The 18,002-nt window shown below is 51.3% G+C and overlaps 1 protein-coding gene across 4 annotated transcripts in view; it reads right to left on the bottom strand.

Annotated features, from left to right (window-relative positions):
• Positions 1-5,373, bottom strand: part of DMXL2 (Dmx like 2) — a 79,934-nt gene extending 74,561 nt beyond the window's left edge. For all 4 annotated transcript variants that reach the window (XM_069982980.1, XM_069982971.1, XM_069982961.1 and 1 more), the window contains exon 1: positions 4,938-5,373. In XM_069982980.1, coding sequence (XP_069839081.1) covers positions 4,938-5,024 — 87 coding nt within the window. In that variant the 5' untranslated portion in view covers positions 5,025-5,373. The remainder of the gene's footprint in view (positions 1-4,937) is intronic.
• Between the last annotated feature and the right edge of the window lie 12,629 nt (positions 5,374-18,002).

An 18,002-nucleotide genomic window follows, 5' to 3' on the forward strand; every position in this document is an offset into this window, starting at 1 on the left:
CCGCAAAAATTCTTATTAAAATATTGTATTGTCCCCCAAAAGTTATACAAATCACCAATATACACTTATTATGGGAAATGCACATAAGTGTTTTTTCCCTGCACTTACTACTGCATCAAGGCTTCACTTCCTGTATACCATGGTGATGTCACTTTGTGTATAACATTGTGATGTCACTTCATGGATAATATGGTGATGTGTTGCCCCGACTCCCAGAGCTGTGTGGGCTGTGGCTGCTGGAGAGGATGATGGCAGGGGGATGCTCAGTGTCCCTCCAGTGCCCTGTGGCCCTCGGTGTCCCCTGCCATCATCCTCTCCAGCAGCCACAGCCCGCACAGCTCTGGGAGTCGGATTGTCACCATTTTATCCAGGAAGTGAAGCCTTGATGCAGTAGTAAATGCAGGGAAAAAGCACTTTATAAGCATTTCCCGTAATAAGTGTATATTGGGGATTTGTGTAACTTTTGGGGGGCAATACAATACTTTAATAAACATTTTTGCTGGACTTCTCCTTTAAATATGGCCAAGCTGGAGGTAAAAACATAATGTGTACTCATCACCCCTGATCCTCCTGCATTACATTAGTTCCTGGCCCCATTGGGCAGCACTTTCTGGTATTGGTCTCAACACATGGAGGTGCCTTCTCAGACAAATAGTGGCTAAATATAGGAGGGTCAATGTTTCAGCCATTGAATGTCTTGAGATAAGGATTTGCTCCGCCCATTCAAACACCACAAGTGTTGCGTAGCAGGACCAGGGGAGGCGAGCACATGTTTACTGGCCACATCTAGTTGTAATAAGCTTTTCTTGACAAACCCTTTATTGAAATGACTATACAGGTTTTCGTTACTATCCATCGTCATGCCTGCAGTGCTATAGTACATTAAAAATAAAAAAACAGTGGACAAAACTCAGCAGACAAGCCAAGGCCACATTCTCATCACGATTGTGGCTCAGAGGCATGGATACGTCAAAGAAATCTCAAATGTCACTCCAACATATCATGCTCAGATGGGCAAGAGCCCCATTCATTTAAATGGCTTGAATGTAGTGAACTTGAGTAATATTGGGTCATTCCAGAGTGTATACTGTACAAGTTTGGACTCGGACAAAAAGTGCAGCAGACCACACTTTAAAGTACTAACAGAAACTTATATACGCCTAAAAAATGAGCTGAACGTAGTCACAACTAAGTTCATGCTATTAAAACGAATAGGTTCCATGCTGCAGCCAAAGTGACCGTGTATCCCTGGCCTTATAGATTAGCGCCAAGGTCTTTAAGTGTTATAGTGGCACCCTGCTTCTCCAGATGCTGACAATAGCTGATGATATGCGGGTAACTGCTTTATGCTAGAACTTGTGCCCGCCACTTCTGCACACTTACTTCCTATCTGCCATATTCGGAGTTAGGGCATCATTTGAGTAAATACTATAGTGCCCGACATTTATGTTCCTGCAATATATATAATCATTTCCGCAGAACCTAGATGGAGGGGACCCTCTATATGGGTACAGCTCTGGTAACATGTCACCTCCATCACAACCAAGAATGATGGAGCAAATCAGAGGTCACCAACCATGCTGTACCTCGGCTATACCCTGACTGGTGTCCACGCATGGCGGGTGATGGGGCACATCATCATGATTACCCCGGCTATACCCGGACCTGTGACCACAGATGGCGGTGCTTGGGCAGATCACTTTGTCTGTACCCTGCTACCCTGACTAGTGCCCACAGATGGCGGTGCTGGGGCACATCACCTAGTCTGTACCCTGAGCAGTGCCCACAGATGGTGGTGCTGGGGCAGATCACCGTGTCTGTGCCCTGACCAGTGCCCACAGATGGCGGTGCTGGGGCAGATGACCGTGTCTGTGCCCTGACCAGTGCCCACAGATGGCGGTGCTGGGGCAGATCACCGTGTCTGTACCCTGACCAGTGCCCACAGATGGCGGTGCTGGGGCAGATCACCGTGTCTGTACCCTGACTAGTGCCCACAGATGGCGGTGCTGGGGCAGATCACCGTGTCTGTACCCTGACCAGTGCCCACAGATGGCGGTGCTGGGGCAGATCACCGTGTCTGTACCCTGAGCAGTGCCCACAGAGGGCGGTGCTGGGGCAGATCACCGTGTCTGTACCCTGAGCAGTGCCCACAGATGGCGGTGCTAGGGCAGATCACCGTGTCTGTACCCTGAGCAGTGCCCACAGATGGTGGTGCTGGGGCAGATCTCCATGTCTGTACCCTGAGCAGTGCCCACAGATGGGGGTGCTGGGGCAGATCACCGTGTCTGTACCCTGAGCAGTGCGCACAGATGGCGGTGCTGGGGCAGATCACCGTGTCTGTACCCTGAGCAGTGCGCACAGATGGCGGTGCTGGGGGAGATCACCGTCTGTACCCTGAGCAGTGCGCACAGATGGCGGTGCTGGGGCAGATCACCGTGTCTGTACCCTGAGCAGTGCGCACAGATGGCGGTGCTGGGGGAGATCACCGTGTCTGTACCCTGAGCAGTGCGCACAGATGGCGGTGTTGGGGCAGATCACCGTGTCTGTACCCTGACCAGTGCCCACAGATGGCTGTGTTGGGGCAGATCACCGTGTCTGTACCCTGACCAGTGCCCACAGATGGCGGTGCTGGGGCAGATCACCGTGTCTGTACCCTGACCAGTGCCCACAGATGGCGGTGCTGGGGCAGATCACCGTGTCTGTACCCTGAGCAGTGCCCACAGATGGCGGTGCTGGGGGAGATCACCGTCTGTACCCAGAGCAGTGCCCACAGAGGGCGGTGTTGGGGCACATCACATTGTCTGTACCCTGACCAGTGCCCACAGATGGCGGTGCTGGGGCAGATCACCGTGTCTGTACCCTGAGCAGTGCCCACAGAGGGCAGTGCTGGGGCAGATCACCGTGTCTGTACCCTGAGCAGTGCCCACAGAAGGCGGTGCTGGGGCAGATCACCGTGTCTGTACCCTGAGCAGTGCCCACAGAAGGCGGTGCTGGGGCAGATCTCCGTGTCTGTACCCTGAGCAGTGCCCACAGAGGGCAGTGCTGGGGCAGATCACCGTGTCTGTACCCTGAGCAGTGCCCACAGATGGCGGTGCTGGGGGAGATCACCGTGTCTGTACCCTGAGCAGTGCGCACAGATGGCGGTGCTGGGGCAGATCACCGTGTCTGTACCCTGAGCAGTGCCCACAGATGGCGGTGCTGGGGCAGATCTCCGTGTCTGTACCCTGAGCAGTGCCCACAGAGGGCAGTGCTGGGGCAGATCACCGTGTCTGTACCCTGAGCAGTGCCCACAGATGGCGGTGCTGGGGGAGATCACCGTGTCTGTACCCTGAGCAGTGCGCACAGATGGCGGTGCTGGGGCAGATCTCCGTGTCTGTACCCTGAGCAGTGCGCACAGATGGCGGTGCTGGGGCAGATCACCGTGTCTGTACCCTGAGCAGTGCGCACAGATGGCGGTGCTGGGGCAGATCACCGTGTCTGTACCCTGAGCAGTGCGCACAGATGGCGGTGCTGGGGGAGATCACCGTCTGTACCCTGAGCAGTGCGCACAGATGGCGGTGCTGGGGCAGATCACCGTGTCTGTACCCTGAGCAGTGCCCACAGATGGCGGTGCTGGGGCAGATCACCGTGTCTGTACCCTGAGCAGTGCGCACAGATGGCGGTGCTGGGGCAGATCACCGTGTCTGTACCCTGAGCAGTGCGCACAGATGGCGGTGCTGGGGGAGATCACCGTGTCTGTACCCTGAGCAGTGCGCACAGATGGCGGTGCTGGGGCAGATCTCCGTGTCTGTACCCTGAGCAGTGCGCACAGATGGCGGTGCTGGGGCAGATCTCCGTGTCTGTACCCTGAGCAGTGCGCACAGATGGCGGTGCTGGGGCAGATCTCCGTGTCTGTACCCTGAGCAGTGCGCACAGATGGCGGTGCTGGGGGAGATCACCGTGTCTGTACCCTGAGCAGTGCCCACAGATGGCGGTGCTGGGGCAGATCACCGTGTCTGTACCCTGAGCAGTGCGCACAGATGGCGGTGCTGGGGCAGATCACCGTGTCTGTACCCTGAGCAGTGCGCACAGATGGCGGTGCTGGGGGAGATCACCGTGTCTGTACCCTGAGCAGTGCGCACAGATGGCGGTGCTGGGGGAGATCACCGTGTCTGTACCCTGAGCAGTGCGCACAGATGGCGGTGCTGGGGGAGATCACCGTGTCTGTACCCTGAGCAGTGCGCACAGATGGCGGTGCTGGGGCAGATCTCCGTGTCTGTACCCTGAGCAGTGCGCACAGATGGCGGTGCTGGGGCAGATCACCGTGTCTGTACCCTGAGCAGTGCGCACAGATGGCGGTGCTGGGGCAGATCTCCGTGTCTGTACCCTGAGCAGTGCGCACAGATGGCGGTGCTGGGGGAGATCACCGTGTCTGTACCCTGAGCAGTGCCCACAGATGGCGGTGCTGGGGCAGATCTCCGTGTCTGTACCCTGAGCAGTGCGCACAGATGGCGGTGCTGGGGCAGATCTCCGTGTCTGTACCCTGAGCAGTGCGCACAGATGGCGGTGCTGGGGGAGATCACCGTGTCTGTACCCTGAGCAGTGCGCACAGATGGCGGTGCTGGGGCAGATCACTGTGTCTGTACCCTGACCAGTGCCCACAGATGGCAGTGTTGGGGCAGATCACCGTGTCTGTACCCTGAGCAGTGCCCACAGAGGGCGGTGCTGCCTGTACCTGCTCCCGCAGCCCCTCCGCACACTGCAGATACGACCGGCCGCCCTCCCCCTCCTGATGACTGAGCACACCCGGCCTGCTCCGTGCCCCATACATTGCGGAGTCTCCCTATGAGGTGAGCAGGCGGCGGCGGGGGAATCCCAGGCGGGGAGGGGGAGGGCTGCATCCCGCATACACAATAACAACAAGCTGCAGGAAAGCCCCCGCTCCCGGAATCCCTTACCGTGAAGGGGACGTCATTGACGCTGCCCACCGAGTAGCAGTTGTCCCCTGGGTTGACGGCTCCGGTGAGCACCTGGTGCAGATGCATGGCGGCGGGGTACGGAGAGCGGCGCTGCCTTCAGTGATGGACGTGGGCTCCTTCTCCTCCTCCGCCCCGGTGCTCTCCCTCCATGTAACGCAGAGGCCCCGCTCTGCTCCCGGCCTCAGCTGCGTCTTATCCTGGCAGCTGCACACCGCCGCTCATGCTCAGGTGTTTGGCCACCGGCCTCCTGCCTCCATGACCCGGGAGGGTGAGCAGCGTCCTCTCCGTGCGCACGTCTGCTGCTCCAGGGATACTGCTGCCGTGTTTGCCCGGCTGTGTGAGGAGGAGAGCGGGGATCCCGGCTGATGGGCAGGGAGAAGGCGCGTCCACTGAAGGCGGGTTCACCGGGGAAGACGCGTGGGCGCGCACACGTGCCCGCCGCTCTCCTGGACGCCTGCTGCCTCTTGCGGCTCAGAGTGTGTCCCCTCCCGCTGTGTCCTCCTGATCCCCGAGCATCTCCTCCCCTCACTGCATGATCCCCGAGCATCTCCTCCCCTCACTGTGTGTGTCTGTACTGCCCCAGGACACGGTGTATCCTCTCCATATACCCCTGTACATAGCGTATCCTCTCCATATACCCCTGTACATAGCGTATCCTCTCCATATACCCCTGTACATAGTGTATCCTCTCCATATACCCCTGTACATAGTGTATCCTCTCCATATACCCCTGTACATAGTGTATCCTCTCCATATACCCCTGTACATAGTGTATCCTCTCCATATACCCCTGTACATAGCGTATCCTCTCCATATACCCCTGTACATAGTGCATCCTCTCCACATACCCCTGTACATAGTGTATCCTCTCCATATACCCCTGTACATAGTGTATCCTCTCCATATACCCCTGTACATAGCGTATCCTCTCCATATACCCCTGTACATAGTGCATCCTCTCCACATACCCCTGTACATAGTGTATCCTCTCCATATACCCCTGTACATAGTGTATCCTCTCCACATACCCCTGTACATAGTGTATCCTCTCCAGGGGTGATTCTAGCCTCTCTGCTGCCCGAGGCGAACTATAGGATGATGGGGGTAGTAGTGGGGTAGTATTGGGTGTAGTAGTAGAGCAGTATAAGAGTAGTATTGGGGGCAGTAGGAGAGCAGTATTGGGGGTAGTAGTGTGGTAGTATTGGGGGTAGTAGTAGAGCAGTATTGGGGGTAGTAGTAGAGCAGTATAAGAGTAATATTGGGGGCAGTAAGAGAGCAGTATTGGGGGTATTAGTGGGGTAGTATTGGGGGCAGTAGGAGAGCAGTATTAGGGGTAGTATTAGGGAGAGTAGTAAAGCAGTATTGGGGGTATTAGTAGTAGTATTGGGGGTAGTAGTACATCATGGAGACAAGCGCCCCCCCCCCATAAATGTTATCCCCTGTAAGGTCCCCACCATTAATAGATCCCCCAACCCCATTCATTCCAGAATTCAGATTGTAGTTACAAAACTAATTAAAATAAAAAAAAGGATCCCCTATATACTCACCTAGTGATCTGGCAGGCTTGTGTACAGCTCCTCTTCTCTCCGCTGCAGACGTGTGACGTCACCAGCGCGCGGGTGGCCGGAAACAGCGTGACGGTGATTGACAAGGCAGACAGCCAATGGGCTGTCTGCTATTAGTGCGCCTGGGCTGTCGGCATCTCCCTCCTTCTCCTCCGGCAAGACGCTGCATGCGCTGGAAGGAGGCTGGGGGCGGGGACAGAGCCAGACATCCTCCTCCGGCCTGTTACTGGGTGAGGGGGGGGGGGGGAATCACTGCAGCGGCTGTGTGTGCCCTGCTGTGTCAGTGTCAGTGTGCCGCCCCCATGATTACAGCTGGTGGCGCCGCCTGAGGCAGACATCTCAAGTCGCCTCATCATTGCGGCGCCCCTGATCCTCTCCATATACCCCTGTACATAGTTTATCCTCTCCATATACCCCTGTACATAATGTATCCTCTCCATATACCCCTGTACTGCCCTAGGACACGGTGTATCCTCTCCATATACCCCTGTACTGCCCCTGTGTATGATGTATCCTCTACATATACCCCTGTGTACGATGTATCCTCTCCATATACCCCTGTACAGCCCCTGTGTACGATGTATCCTCTCCATATACCCCTGTACAGCCCCTGTGTACGATGTATCCTCTCCATATACCCCTGTATACGGTGTATCCTCTCCATATACCCCTGTACTGCCCCTGTGTATGATGTATCCTCTCCATATACCCCTGTGTACGATGTATCCTCTCCATATACCCCTGTACAGCCCCTGTGTACGATGTATCCTCTCCATATACCCCTGTACAGCCCCTGTGTACGATGTATCCTCTCCATATACCCCTGTACTGCCCCTGTGTACGATGTATCCTCTCCATATACCCCTGTACAGCCCCTGTGTACGATGTATCCTCTCCATATACCCCTGTACTGCCCCTGTGTACGATGTATCCTCTCCATATATCCCTGTACTGCCCTCCCTGCTGGCCCCAATAAACATAATGTTTGTTCCCTTGCTACTACCCCCAGTAAGCATTGCCCACCCCACCTCCACTGCCCCCAATAAACATATTGCCACCTCACCTGGTCCCCTGATGTTGCCCCAAGGTCACAGCGGCACAGAGGATGTCAGGAGAGGAGGGTGCTGATCTTATAGGAGAGGTCACAGCAGCACACAGCATGTCAGGAGAGGAGGGTGCTGATCTTATAGGAGAGGTCCGAGCAGCACAGAGGATGTCAGGAGAAGAGGGTGCTGATCTATAGGGGAGGTCACAGCAGCACAGAGGATGTCAGGAGAAGAGGGTGCTGATCTATAGGGGAGGTTACAGCAGCACAGAGGATGTCAGGACAGGAGGGTGCTGATCTATAGGAGAGGTCCAAGCAGCACAGAGGATGTCAGGAGAGGAGGGTGCTGGTCTTATAGGGGAGGTTGCAGCGCCCAGCAGCACAGAGGATGTCAGGAGAGGAGGGTGCTGATCTATAGGGGAGGTTACAGCAGCACAGAGGATGTCAGGAGAGGAGGGTGCTGATCTATAGGGGAGGTCCCAGCAGCACAGAGGATGTCAGGAGAGGAGGGTGCTAATCCTATAGAAGATGGTCCCCCTTTATAGATGGTCTCCCTCTTTCCCCCTCTATAGATTGTCCCCCTCTTTCCCCCTTTATAGATGGTCCCCCTCTTTCCCCCTTTATAGATGGTCCCCCTCCTTCCCCCTTTATAGATGGTCCCCCTCTTTCCCCCTTTATACATGGTCCCTTCTTTCCCCCTTTATACATGGTCCCTTCTTTCCCCCTCTATAGATGGTCCCCCTCTTTCCCCTTCTATAGATGGTCCCCCTCTTTCCCCCCTAATAGATGGTCCCCCTCTTTCCCCCTCTATAGATGGTCCCCCTCTTTCCCCCTAATAGATGGTCCCCCTCTTTCCCCCTCTATAGATGGTCCCCCTCTTTCCCCCTAATAGATGGTCCCCCTCTTTTCCCCCTTATAGATGGTCCCCCTCTTTCCCCCTTTATAGATGGCCCCCCTCTTCCCCCCTTTATAGATGGTCCCCCTCTTTCCCCTTATAGATGGTCCCCCTCTTTCCCCCTCTATAGATGGTCCCCCTCTTTCCCCCTCTATAGATGGTCCCCCTCTCCCCCCTCCCTTATAGATGGTCCCCCTCTCCCCCCTCCCTTTATAGATGGTCCCCCTCCCCCCCCTTTATAGATGGTCCCCCTCTCCCCCCTCCCTTATAGATGGTCCCCCTCTCCCCCCTCCCTTTATAGATGGTCCCCCTCTCCCCCCTCCCTTTATAGATGGTCCCCCTCTCCCCCCTCCCTGTATAGATGGTCCCCCTCTCCCCCCTCCCTTATAGATGGTCCCCCTCTCCCCCCTCCCTTTATAGATGGTCCCCCTCTCCCCCCTCCCTTATAGATGATCCCCCTCTTCTCCCCCCCCCCCCGGTACGTGCGCTCCCAGTACCGGAAGTCATGGCCCCAGGTGGCACTAGGAGCTGTGTGATGCGCGCGCTGCCGGGGAGAGGACGGGACACCCCCGGCAGCCGCGCATCAGCCGGAGGCAGCCGGAGACTCTTGTGACTGCAAGCGAAGCAATGCTTGCGGTCACTAGAGTGCATTATAATGTGGGCGGCGCGGCATGGGCCCCCCCGGAGCCTCGGGCCCCGGGCGGCCGCCCAAACCACCCACATTATAATCCGCCACTGTGTATCCTCTCCACAAACCCCTGGACTTCGACAATGTCCGCGGAATTCCGTCAGCCGCCCGCACGGGCACGCGCTTTTCCGCCGGCTCCATAGACACCAGTCTATGGGCTGGCGTATTCCGCGATCCGCTGAAAGAAGTGACATGACACTTCTTTCAGCATATAGCGGAATACGCCGGCCTATAGAATGGTGTCTATGGGGCCGGCGGAAAGGCGCCCAGGTGTGCAGGCGGACAGCTGACGGAATTCCGATGACATTTTCCGCGAGAATTTCTCAGTCTGAACCCACCCTAAGGTTACAAACAAACACACCGTATACGCAGCAGATATGCAGCAGATCTGATGCTGTGTTCAGTTATTTAGATCTAACCTGCTGCGTATTTGCTGCGTATCGCAGCAGTAAATACGCTGCGCATACGGTGTGCGAGTTTATACCCTAAGAAATAATGTGTGACCCAACACAAGCTCTTTAGCCTGACCTCCACTGGCCACCATCTCATCACCTGCTACTTGAGGCATGTTCACATTAGCCACAGGAACAGCTTCTGGTGTCTGTTCTACTTCTGTGTGACCACCACTAACCCCACTGGATACTAATACTGTGTGACCACCACTAACCCCACTGGATACTAATACTGTGTGACCACCACTAACCCCACTGGATGCATCACTCAGGTCTATCTGGCTTTGCAGTGTAACACATTCATCCACACCAGGCTTCCTGTCATAGACAAAGGGGGCGCTCTCAGACAAGCCACGTGCATACAGCTTCCTACAGCCTCCCGCTCTGCTTCAAACTGCACAGGTTTATGACCCGTCTGTTTGGCTTTGTCTTCTTGACACTGTATATCCCATATGCGTCTGACATAGTCCTCTGCTAGACCCATAGCAATTATTTTTTTTTTAACAGCAGAAAAACCAGCAATACTGGCCTCAGTCTCTGTATGTCTCTCTCCACAGAGACACAACCTCTCATAAAGCTTCTGGCTCTTTAAATCCAGCAACAAACTTCATGTGCCATTTTCCTGCCCACAGCACTCCTCCACCTTATGTGACAATCTGGGGGTTACTCACTCGCTGGGATCACCATCTTCCGGGTCAGAGACGGTTGGCACATCACAAACTCTGAAGTCAGTGCTTTGCAAATAAAATAGAACCTATGCCGTCTAGCCACTGACTGTACAACACAGCTTCCCTAGCTGTCACTTCTGAGCCAACTCCTCAACTTTACCAGTTCCACTGGTCTAACCAAGACTTGGCTGCAGATCCCACCCTGGGAGTCTTCACCTGGGAAGCTCTCAAGTCTCTAATAGAGCTCCACCAGGACGGTTTCATAGCTTCATCAGCTCTTAGGTTAGAGTGGATTATATGGACCAGGAGCTCCTCCTGAACCCCAATTCCCACTCTAGAGGCCTCTTACAGCCACACCATGCCACAATTTATATATATATATATATATATATATATATATATATATATATATATATATATATATATATACTATATATATATATATATATATATATATACTGTATATCTCTATCTATCTATCTATTATCTATCTATCTATCTGTCTATGATAAGCAAAGCGAACAGCACAGAAAGTCCTATCTGGTGGTGCTAGCAGGGAGTCTTGACCGGAGACTTAAACAATATATAATAGGATACTCCACGGCACTCGTATTCAGTGATAACAAACGTAAATTACTTAAGCATGTGCATAGTACAGCAATCCAGCAAGACGCGTCGCGCCGCCATTTTCACATTTGTTTTCACTGAATACGAGTGCCGTGGAGTATCCTATCATCTATCTATCTATCTATCTATCTATCGTTAGGATATATAGTCTGTATATTCTGCATTAATAAATATCATAGATTTTAGTGAGCATGCCCAGACAGCCCATCGTCACACAAGCTATACTGCAAGGAAAGTAGCACTGTGCTGCTGACAAGGAGGATGTTAAGAGCTCATATGATGACATGACAGCTGGTGTGCTGTATAAGCCTTGGGTGTTGCAATGATAGCCTGCTCCACTCTGAAGTAGGGATGAAGACTGCATGAAATGGGTGACGTGCGCTGCAAGTGAGCGCTAATCTGCTAGATGGGCACTCACTTACTGAGCCTATTACATGGCTTGATAATTGGTATCGCTAGCAATGTCCATGCAGCCCTTGCTGTAATCAGCCATTTTGACATGTTGAAAGACTGCGCTCAGCCAACTATTGACCGCTAGTCCTACGTAAGTTATCCTTTAGTCCTTGGTAAGTTATCCTCTAAAGTCCCCTTCAAACAGGCCAAAAATTGAGTGGCTGGGCCACACAAACAAAGGCTGTATTATTTGTGTGCCCATTAACAAGAATTGTTATTAGTCATACATCTCCTGTTCACACAGAAGTTTGCGACCGATAATGATATATTTTACCACTGCACAAAAGATCAAGCTGATCTCTGACACTTTTACACAGGCCAATTATCGGCTAAATAAGTATACCTAGGAATTAGGGATGGTCCGAACCGAGTTCGGTTCGGGTTCGTACGAACCCGAACCCTCGGTAATGATTCCCGCTGTCTGCCCGCTCCGTGGAGCGGGTGGATCCAGCGGGAGGACAGCCTGGAAAACTGGGATACAGCCATAGCCATAGGCTGTATCCTAGTTTTCCAGGCGTTACTCCCACTGTATCCGCCCGCTCCACGGAGCGGGCAGACAGCGGGAATCTGATGCCGAGCGTTCGGGTTCATACGAACCCGAACCTCGGCAGGTTCGGACCATCCCTACTAGAAATGCTTGTGTAAAAGGGCCTTAAAGAGGGAGACTGAAAGGCTTTGAGGAGCTATTGCTTATTTTGGGTTGTGGATGCGCCAGTTGTGTTTCAGTATATCTGTCAGATGGTGATAGACTGCCCTGAGTCAGCTTGTGAACTGGGTGAGGAAAGTGAGAGACTGCCCCAAGGCTGGTCCTGCATACTTTTCCAAAGCTTACCTAGGTCTTGAAGTTTTGCAGCTTAACAGGACAAACAAGATAGTTGACATGAAGATAACCTCTTTGTCCACAGTATAAAGTACAGGTGCCCATTTATTAAAGTTGGGGGTGGTGTATTTTCAACATTGATGGTGTAGTCTGGCTGTCGTTTACTCCGCCCTGTAGGTAATATGAGGAGGAGTACTTAGGGAAATAAGATCATGGATAGTCCTTTATAGAACTCTGCTACTATAAGCCAGGGTACAAAACTTGATGGCATTAAGACATCAATAGAGATGTTTTATGGTGCGTTTACACGTAACGATTATCGTGCCAATTTGCGCGATAACGATCAAATTCGAACGATAATCGTACGTGTAAATGCAGCGAACGACGTTCATAAAAAGTTTGCAGATCGTTCCGTGTAAACAGTCGTTCGCCGATTTAACCAATGTGTGAGATAGGCTTAAGCGATCGCAAAACGATTTTCCGTACGATATAATGTACCATCTAAACGCTGATAGTTATGAAAAAAAATAATCGTTACTCTGACATCGTTAATCGTACGATCGGGCCAATTATCGTTTCGTGTAAACGCACCTTTAGGCACAACAGCAGAGGCTATGGAGAACATATGATTTGGTTTCCCAAAGGAAATGTTGCCAGGCTTGACGTCGGGAAAACACAATTCTATGCATATGGTTAACAATATGAAAGCATTTTTTAAAAAGGTGCTTTCACTGGACAAGGTTTTAAGATGTTCAAATAAAAGATGTTTTAAGACCTAGAGATGTCCAGTGCCGGACTGGGGTACCTTGGCCCACCAGGGAATTAAATTCTAAGGGCCCACCCTACATATACCAGATCTAACCAGCGCCAAACCTTTCACATTACAATAGCGACTTTGCAGAGAGCTGTGTGTGTGACCAGCAATGCTAGCTCACTGCTGGTAACTTGTCAGTCACTCTATGCAAACAGTATAAGGTGCCACATAAGTTTCTTGAAAGAAGTCCCATTAAACTGACAAATCTCAGGCAGGCGGGAACATAATAACAAAAGTATACTTATCCGTTCCGGTGCATTCGTAGCGCTTCCTTAAAGGGGTACTCCAGCGGGGGGGCACTTTTTTGCTGGGACCGGGGAGGAGGTTGCTGAGGGAAAAGACGTCCACTCACTTCCCCGGCTTCAGCGGCGGGTCCCGCATCGCGGCGCTCCGGTGCTCGGTTCCCGGCCGCTTCCTGGTGTCTGATGCGGGCCCGAGACGATACGTCTCAGGTCCGCTCAGCCAGTCAGTGAAGGAGGCGGGATCCGTTTCAAGTCCGCTCAGATCCCGCCTCTGTCACTGACTGGCTGAGACGTATCGTCTCGAGCCCGCGTCAGACAACAGGAAGCGGCCGGGAATGCGGGACCCGCCGCTGGAACCGGAGTGGGATGGTATCTGTCAGAGAGCGAAAAGAGTAAAACCATGGTGTGAACGAGACCTTAATATAGTGCATTTTTACACTGCCTAGTCTAAGTTTCCACTGTTAAGCTAATTGACTTTTTTATTTAATTTAAAGAGATACTCTGGCAAAAACTTTTTTTTCTGTTATATAAGTTATATAGATTTGTAAATTACTACTATTTAAAAGTCATCTAGTACTTATCAGCTGCTGTATGTCTTACAGGAAGTGGTGTATTCTTTCCAGGCTGACACAGTGCACAGTCTCTGCTGCCACCTCTGTCCATGACAGGAACAGTACCAAATCCCCATAGAAAACCTCTCCTGCTCTGGACAGTTCATGTCATGAAAAGAGGTGGCAGCAGAGAGCACTGTGTCAAACTGCAGAGAATACACCACTTCCTGCAGGGCATACAGCAGCTGACAAGTACTGTTTTTTTATTTGTTTTTTTTTTAAATAAAAGTGAAATACAATTCTTTATAACTTTTGGACACCAGTTGATTTGAAAGAAAAAAAGTAGAGTATCCATTTAATTCTACTGAATTCACTACAAATCTGAACCAAGATTAAGGGCCCTATTCCACAGTAACGATAATCGGCCGGATCGGCCCCATTTGGCACGATTCAGCCGATTATCGTTCGGTGAAAGAGAGAGAACGATCAGCCGATGATCGTGTCATCGGCTGATTGTTCATTTAGGGCCAGACCTAAAATCATCGTTCCCCCACCGTCAGGGCAGTTTCTAGGCCATTTTGGCAACAGGGCGACTCTGAAAAAAGCGCCCCCCCCCCTACACCTCCTCTGGAGCGGGCGCAGGTCCCACTGAATTTACTAAAGCTGGGTTTACGCTATGTTTTAGCACTTGTGTGCATTTATTTTGATTTGTTTTTCTATTGACTTCCATTATTTAAAAAAACGCATCTGCTTTTTTAATGTACACAAAAACGTGGTAGACTGAATTTTTGTGTAAGTTAAAAAAAGGATGTGTTCTGAGATGATTGACAGGAAAAGAGGCTTCTAAGCAACCTCTTTTCCTGTCAGTCATCCTGCAGAGCTCCCTGACAGGCAGAGAGCAGTGACTAGTCACAGCCCAGATGACTAGTTCCCTGCTCTTTGCTTGTTTCATGCGCCAAAATAATAGACTTCATTTCAGCAGCTAAATGTTCTACAGAAGACATAGAACACAAGGCAAGGGAGCGTTTTGGCATCTTCCGGGCACCGCTAGTAGCGTTACCGGGACAATCTAAGTTAATGGTTTGCTTTATCTTTTACAAGTCTATGGCACTATACATTCTTCCAGCAGATTGAAAATCCGCCTCAAGAATGGAGCGCCATACACTGTAATAGAAATCATTATCGCAGCAGATTTCACTGTGAAACTCGCAGCGTGACACCTACTGCACATGTGGTGTGTGTGGATGTTCCCTTATAAACCTATGGCGAGTTCCAGAACCAAAACCGGATGTTGCAGCTGTATCTTTTTTTTTTCCAGGCTGCCTTAATCAACAGCTGCACCATACGGGTCTGGTTCTGGTACTTACTGTAAAGGTAGCTGCACACTTACTGCATTCACAGTGGATTTCACGCTGTGAGTTTGCAGCGAAATCCGCTGCGAATCCTGGTAGTGTGATTTTCAATGGGGTTACATACCCGCAGCAGAATTTACATCCCGCTGCAAGTATGTAACCCGGCTACTTTAACCCCCGCCCGCCACTCAGCATACATTACCTGCTCAGTGCCGCGGCTGCATGTGAGGCTCCCATCAATCCTGCTCAGCCAATCAGTGACTGCAGCGCGGCCGTGCAATGATTGGCTCAGTGGGACCGACCGAGTTAATGTATGCTGCGGGCAGTATGGGTTAAAGGGGCCGAGTTACATATTCGCAGCGGAATGTAAATTCTGCTGTGGATATGTAACCCTATTGAAAATCACACTACCAAACTCACAGTGTGAAATCCGCTGCGAATCCGGTACATGTGATGCTACCCTAAGTTCTCTCATCTCTAGTATATATACAGACAGATCAATAGATATGTACTTACATACATATATATAATATATATATATATATATATATATATATATATATACACACACACACACACACACACACACTAGTATACTACACAGTATGGACATCACACATACATAGAATATTAGCATCACACTATACATACCATGGGACATCACACATACATAGAATATAAGCATCACACTATACATACCACAGGACATCACACATACATAGAATATAAGCATCACACTATACATACCACAGGACATCACACATACATAGAATATTAGCATCACACTATACATACCATAGGACATCACACATGCCTTTCACATTGAACTCTTAACTTTTTGTAGCTGGGTGCAGTCTAGGAAGGGTTAAATCATCAGGCTGAGGTCCTATGCCAATAACCCTCCCCCACCCCCTCCTCCCGACTGAAGCTGCAGAGGCTCTTGAGCTAAAGGGCCTATTACACGGGTCGTCAGAGGAGCAAACGAGCGCTCTCAGCGCTCGTTTGCTCCTCGTTCCCCGCTCGCTGCCGCCGCTATTCAACTCGGCTGCAGCGAGCGGGTGAGTGCGGGAGGGGGCGGTGGGGAGCTGCGGGGGGGCTGCCCGGGTGATCGCTAGATCGTCCGGGCAGCCCATAGGATATAGCAGCGTCTGCTACTGGCGCTCCTATTCAATGGAGCGACGGCAGCAGGTCGCTGCTATATCAGTCGCTTGTTTTTCAACATGTTGAAAAACAAGCGACTGCAACGATCAGCCGACATGAACCATGTCGGCTGATCGTTGCACTCTATTCCACGGGACGATTATCGGCCGAATACGGACGATAATCGTTCCGTGGAATAGGGCCTTTAGGTGGAATGGATGAGGAAGAAGAGAAAGTATAGACTGTGGGGTATAAAGCTGACCATCACCCTCCACCCCCACCCCACAATTACATACACCCCAACACTACACTGCTGATCCCCCACAGTGACCCCCCCCTCTCCCCCTCCCGACAGCAGCAGCAGCACTTACTTAAGGCCCTATTCCACGGAACTTTTTGGAACGATTATCCTTCATAAAATCGTTCAAACGACCGCTCGTTAACGATATTCGTTCTGTGGAATAGCTGTAAACGAGCGAACGACAACAGCGAAATTGTCGTTGAGTCGTTCACTATTTTTTTTCAACATGTCGAAAAAAAAATCGTTGGTCTTTCAACAGTAATTCGCTAATCTTTTCGTTGAATAAAAAAATCTTTCAGTCGTTCTTGAAATCTTCAGAATGGCCGGTCAGCTGACGGAGCGCTCAGCCAATCACAGGCTGGGACCCTCGCGGCCTGTGCTTGGCTGAGTGGCCTGTCAGCTGACCGGCCATTCTGAGGATAGAGCGCGCGGGACCCGGGGATGAAGACAGCGCGGAGAAGAAGCCTGGACAGGTAATGTATGCTGCTGCAAGGACATCGGTAACAATGTCCCTGCAGCCCTCGCTCAACGATCATCGGGCCGTGGAATAGGCCCAGTAAACGAGCGGCGATCTAGCAGATCGCTACTCGTTTACATAGTTGATCGGGCCCTCCTCGGCCCGTGGTATAGGACCCTAAGACTGTTGCACATTTTCCTGCTTTTGGGTGCATTCACATTACAGAGCCGCAGCAGATTTGATGGTGCAGATTTGATGCTGTGTTCAGTTTTTTAGATCAGATCTGCTGTGGATATCCGTTGCGATACGGTGTGTGTGAAACTACCCTTTTGGTCTTTTTTTTCTGGCACTTTTTCTGCCATGTTCTCATTTTAGTGTAAAGTACTATTAGCGTTTTATCCCCAGTGTTTTTTTTTTTTTTTACCAAATCTTTTTTTTATTGAAAAGGAAGCTATAGACAGTTACAATGAAAAGTGTACAATGTATAGCGTAGAACCCTAACATAGGGTTAGAGGAAAGACATCGTAAACAGTGATACACAGATGACAGGAACAAAGAACAGATTGTTGGTGCGTACATGAACAAGAGAGATGCTTTACCATGGGGCTGTTAAGCTGGGTGAGGGCATACCTAAGGTGGCGAGGTGTGAGCCAGAGTGCTAGAGAGAGAGAGAAGGGGGACATTGTAAAAGGCCTGTAGGTGGACCTTGGGAAGTGACGGGACGCGAAACTTGGGTTAAGGCCATAAAGACTGAGTAGTGGGAAGGGGGGGGGGGTGGATTCAGGTAGCTGTTGAGGAAGGGGTGGGCTGGACAGCAGGCGAAGACGGAGGCTTATATTTATAAGACAACCAGGGTGACCATATTTTCAGAAACATGTCATGTTTGCCTTCTGCCCAGCAAGTCAGTTCTTCCATCCTACAAATCTGGTTAGTTTTATCAATCCATTGGTACAGGGTTGGGGGGGTCTCACTAA

The sequence above is a fragment of the Dendropsophus ebraccatus genome, chromosome 1, assembly GCF_027789765.1.
Source record: "Dendropsophus ebraccatus isolate aDenEbr1 chromosome 1, aDenEbr1.pat, whole genome shotgun sequence".
Taxonomy (NCBI): Eukaryota; Metazoa; Chordata; class Amphibia; order Anura; family Hylidae; genus Dendropsophus; species Dendropsophus ebraccatus.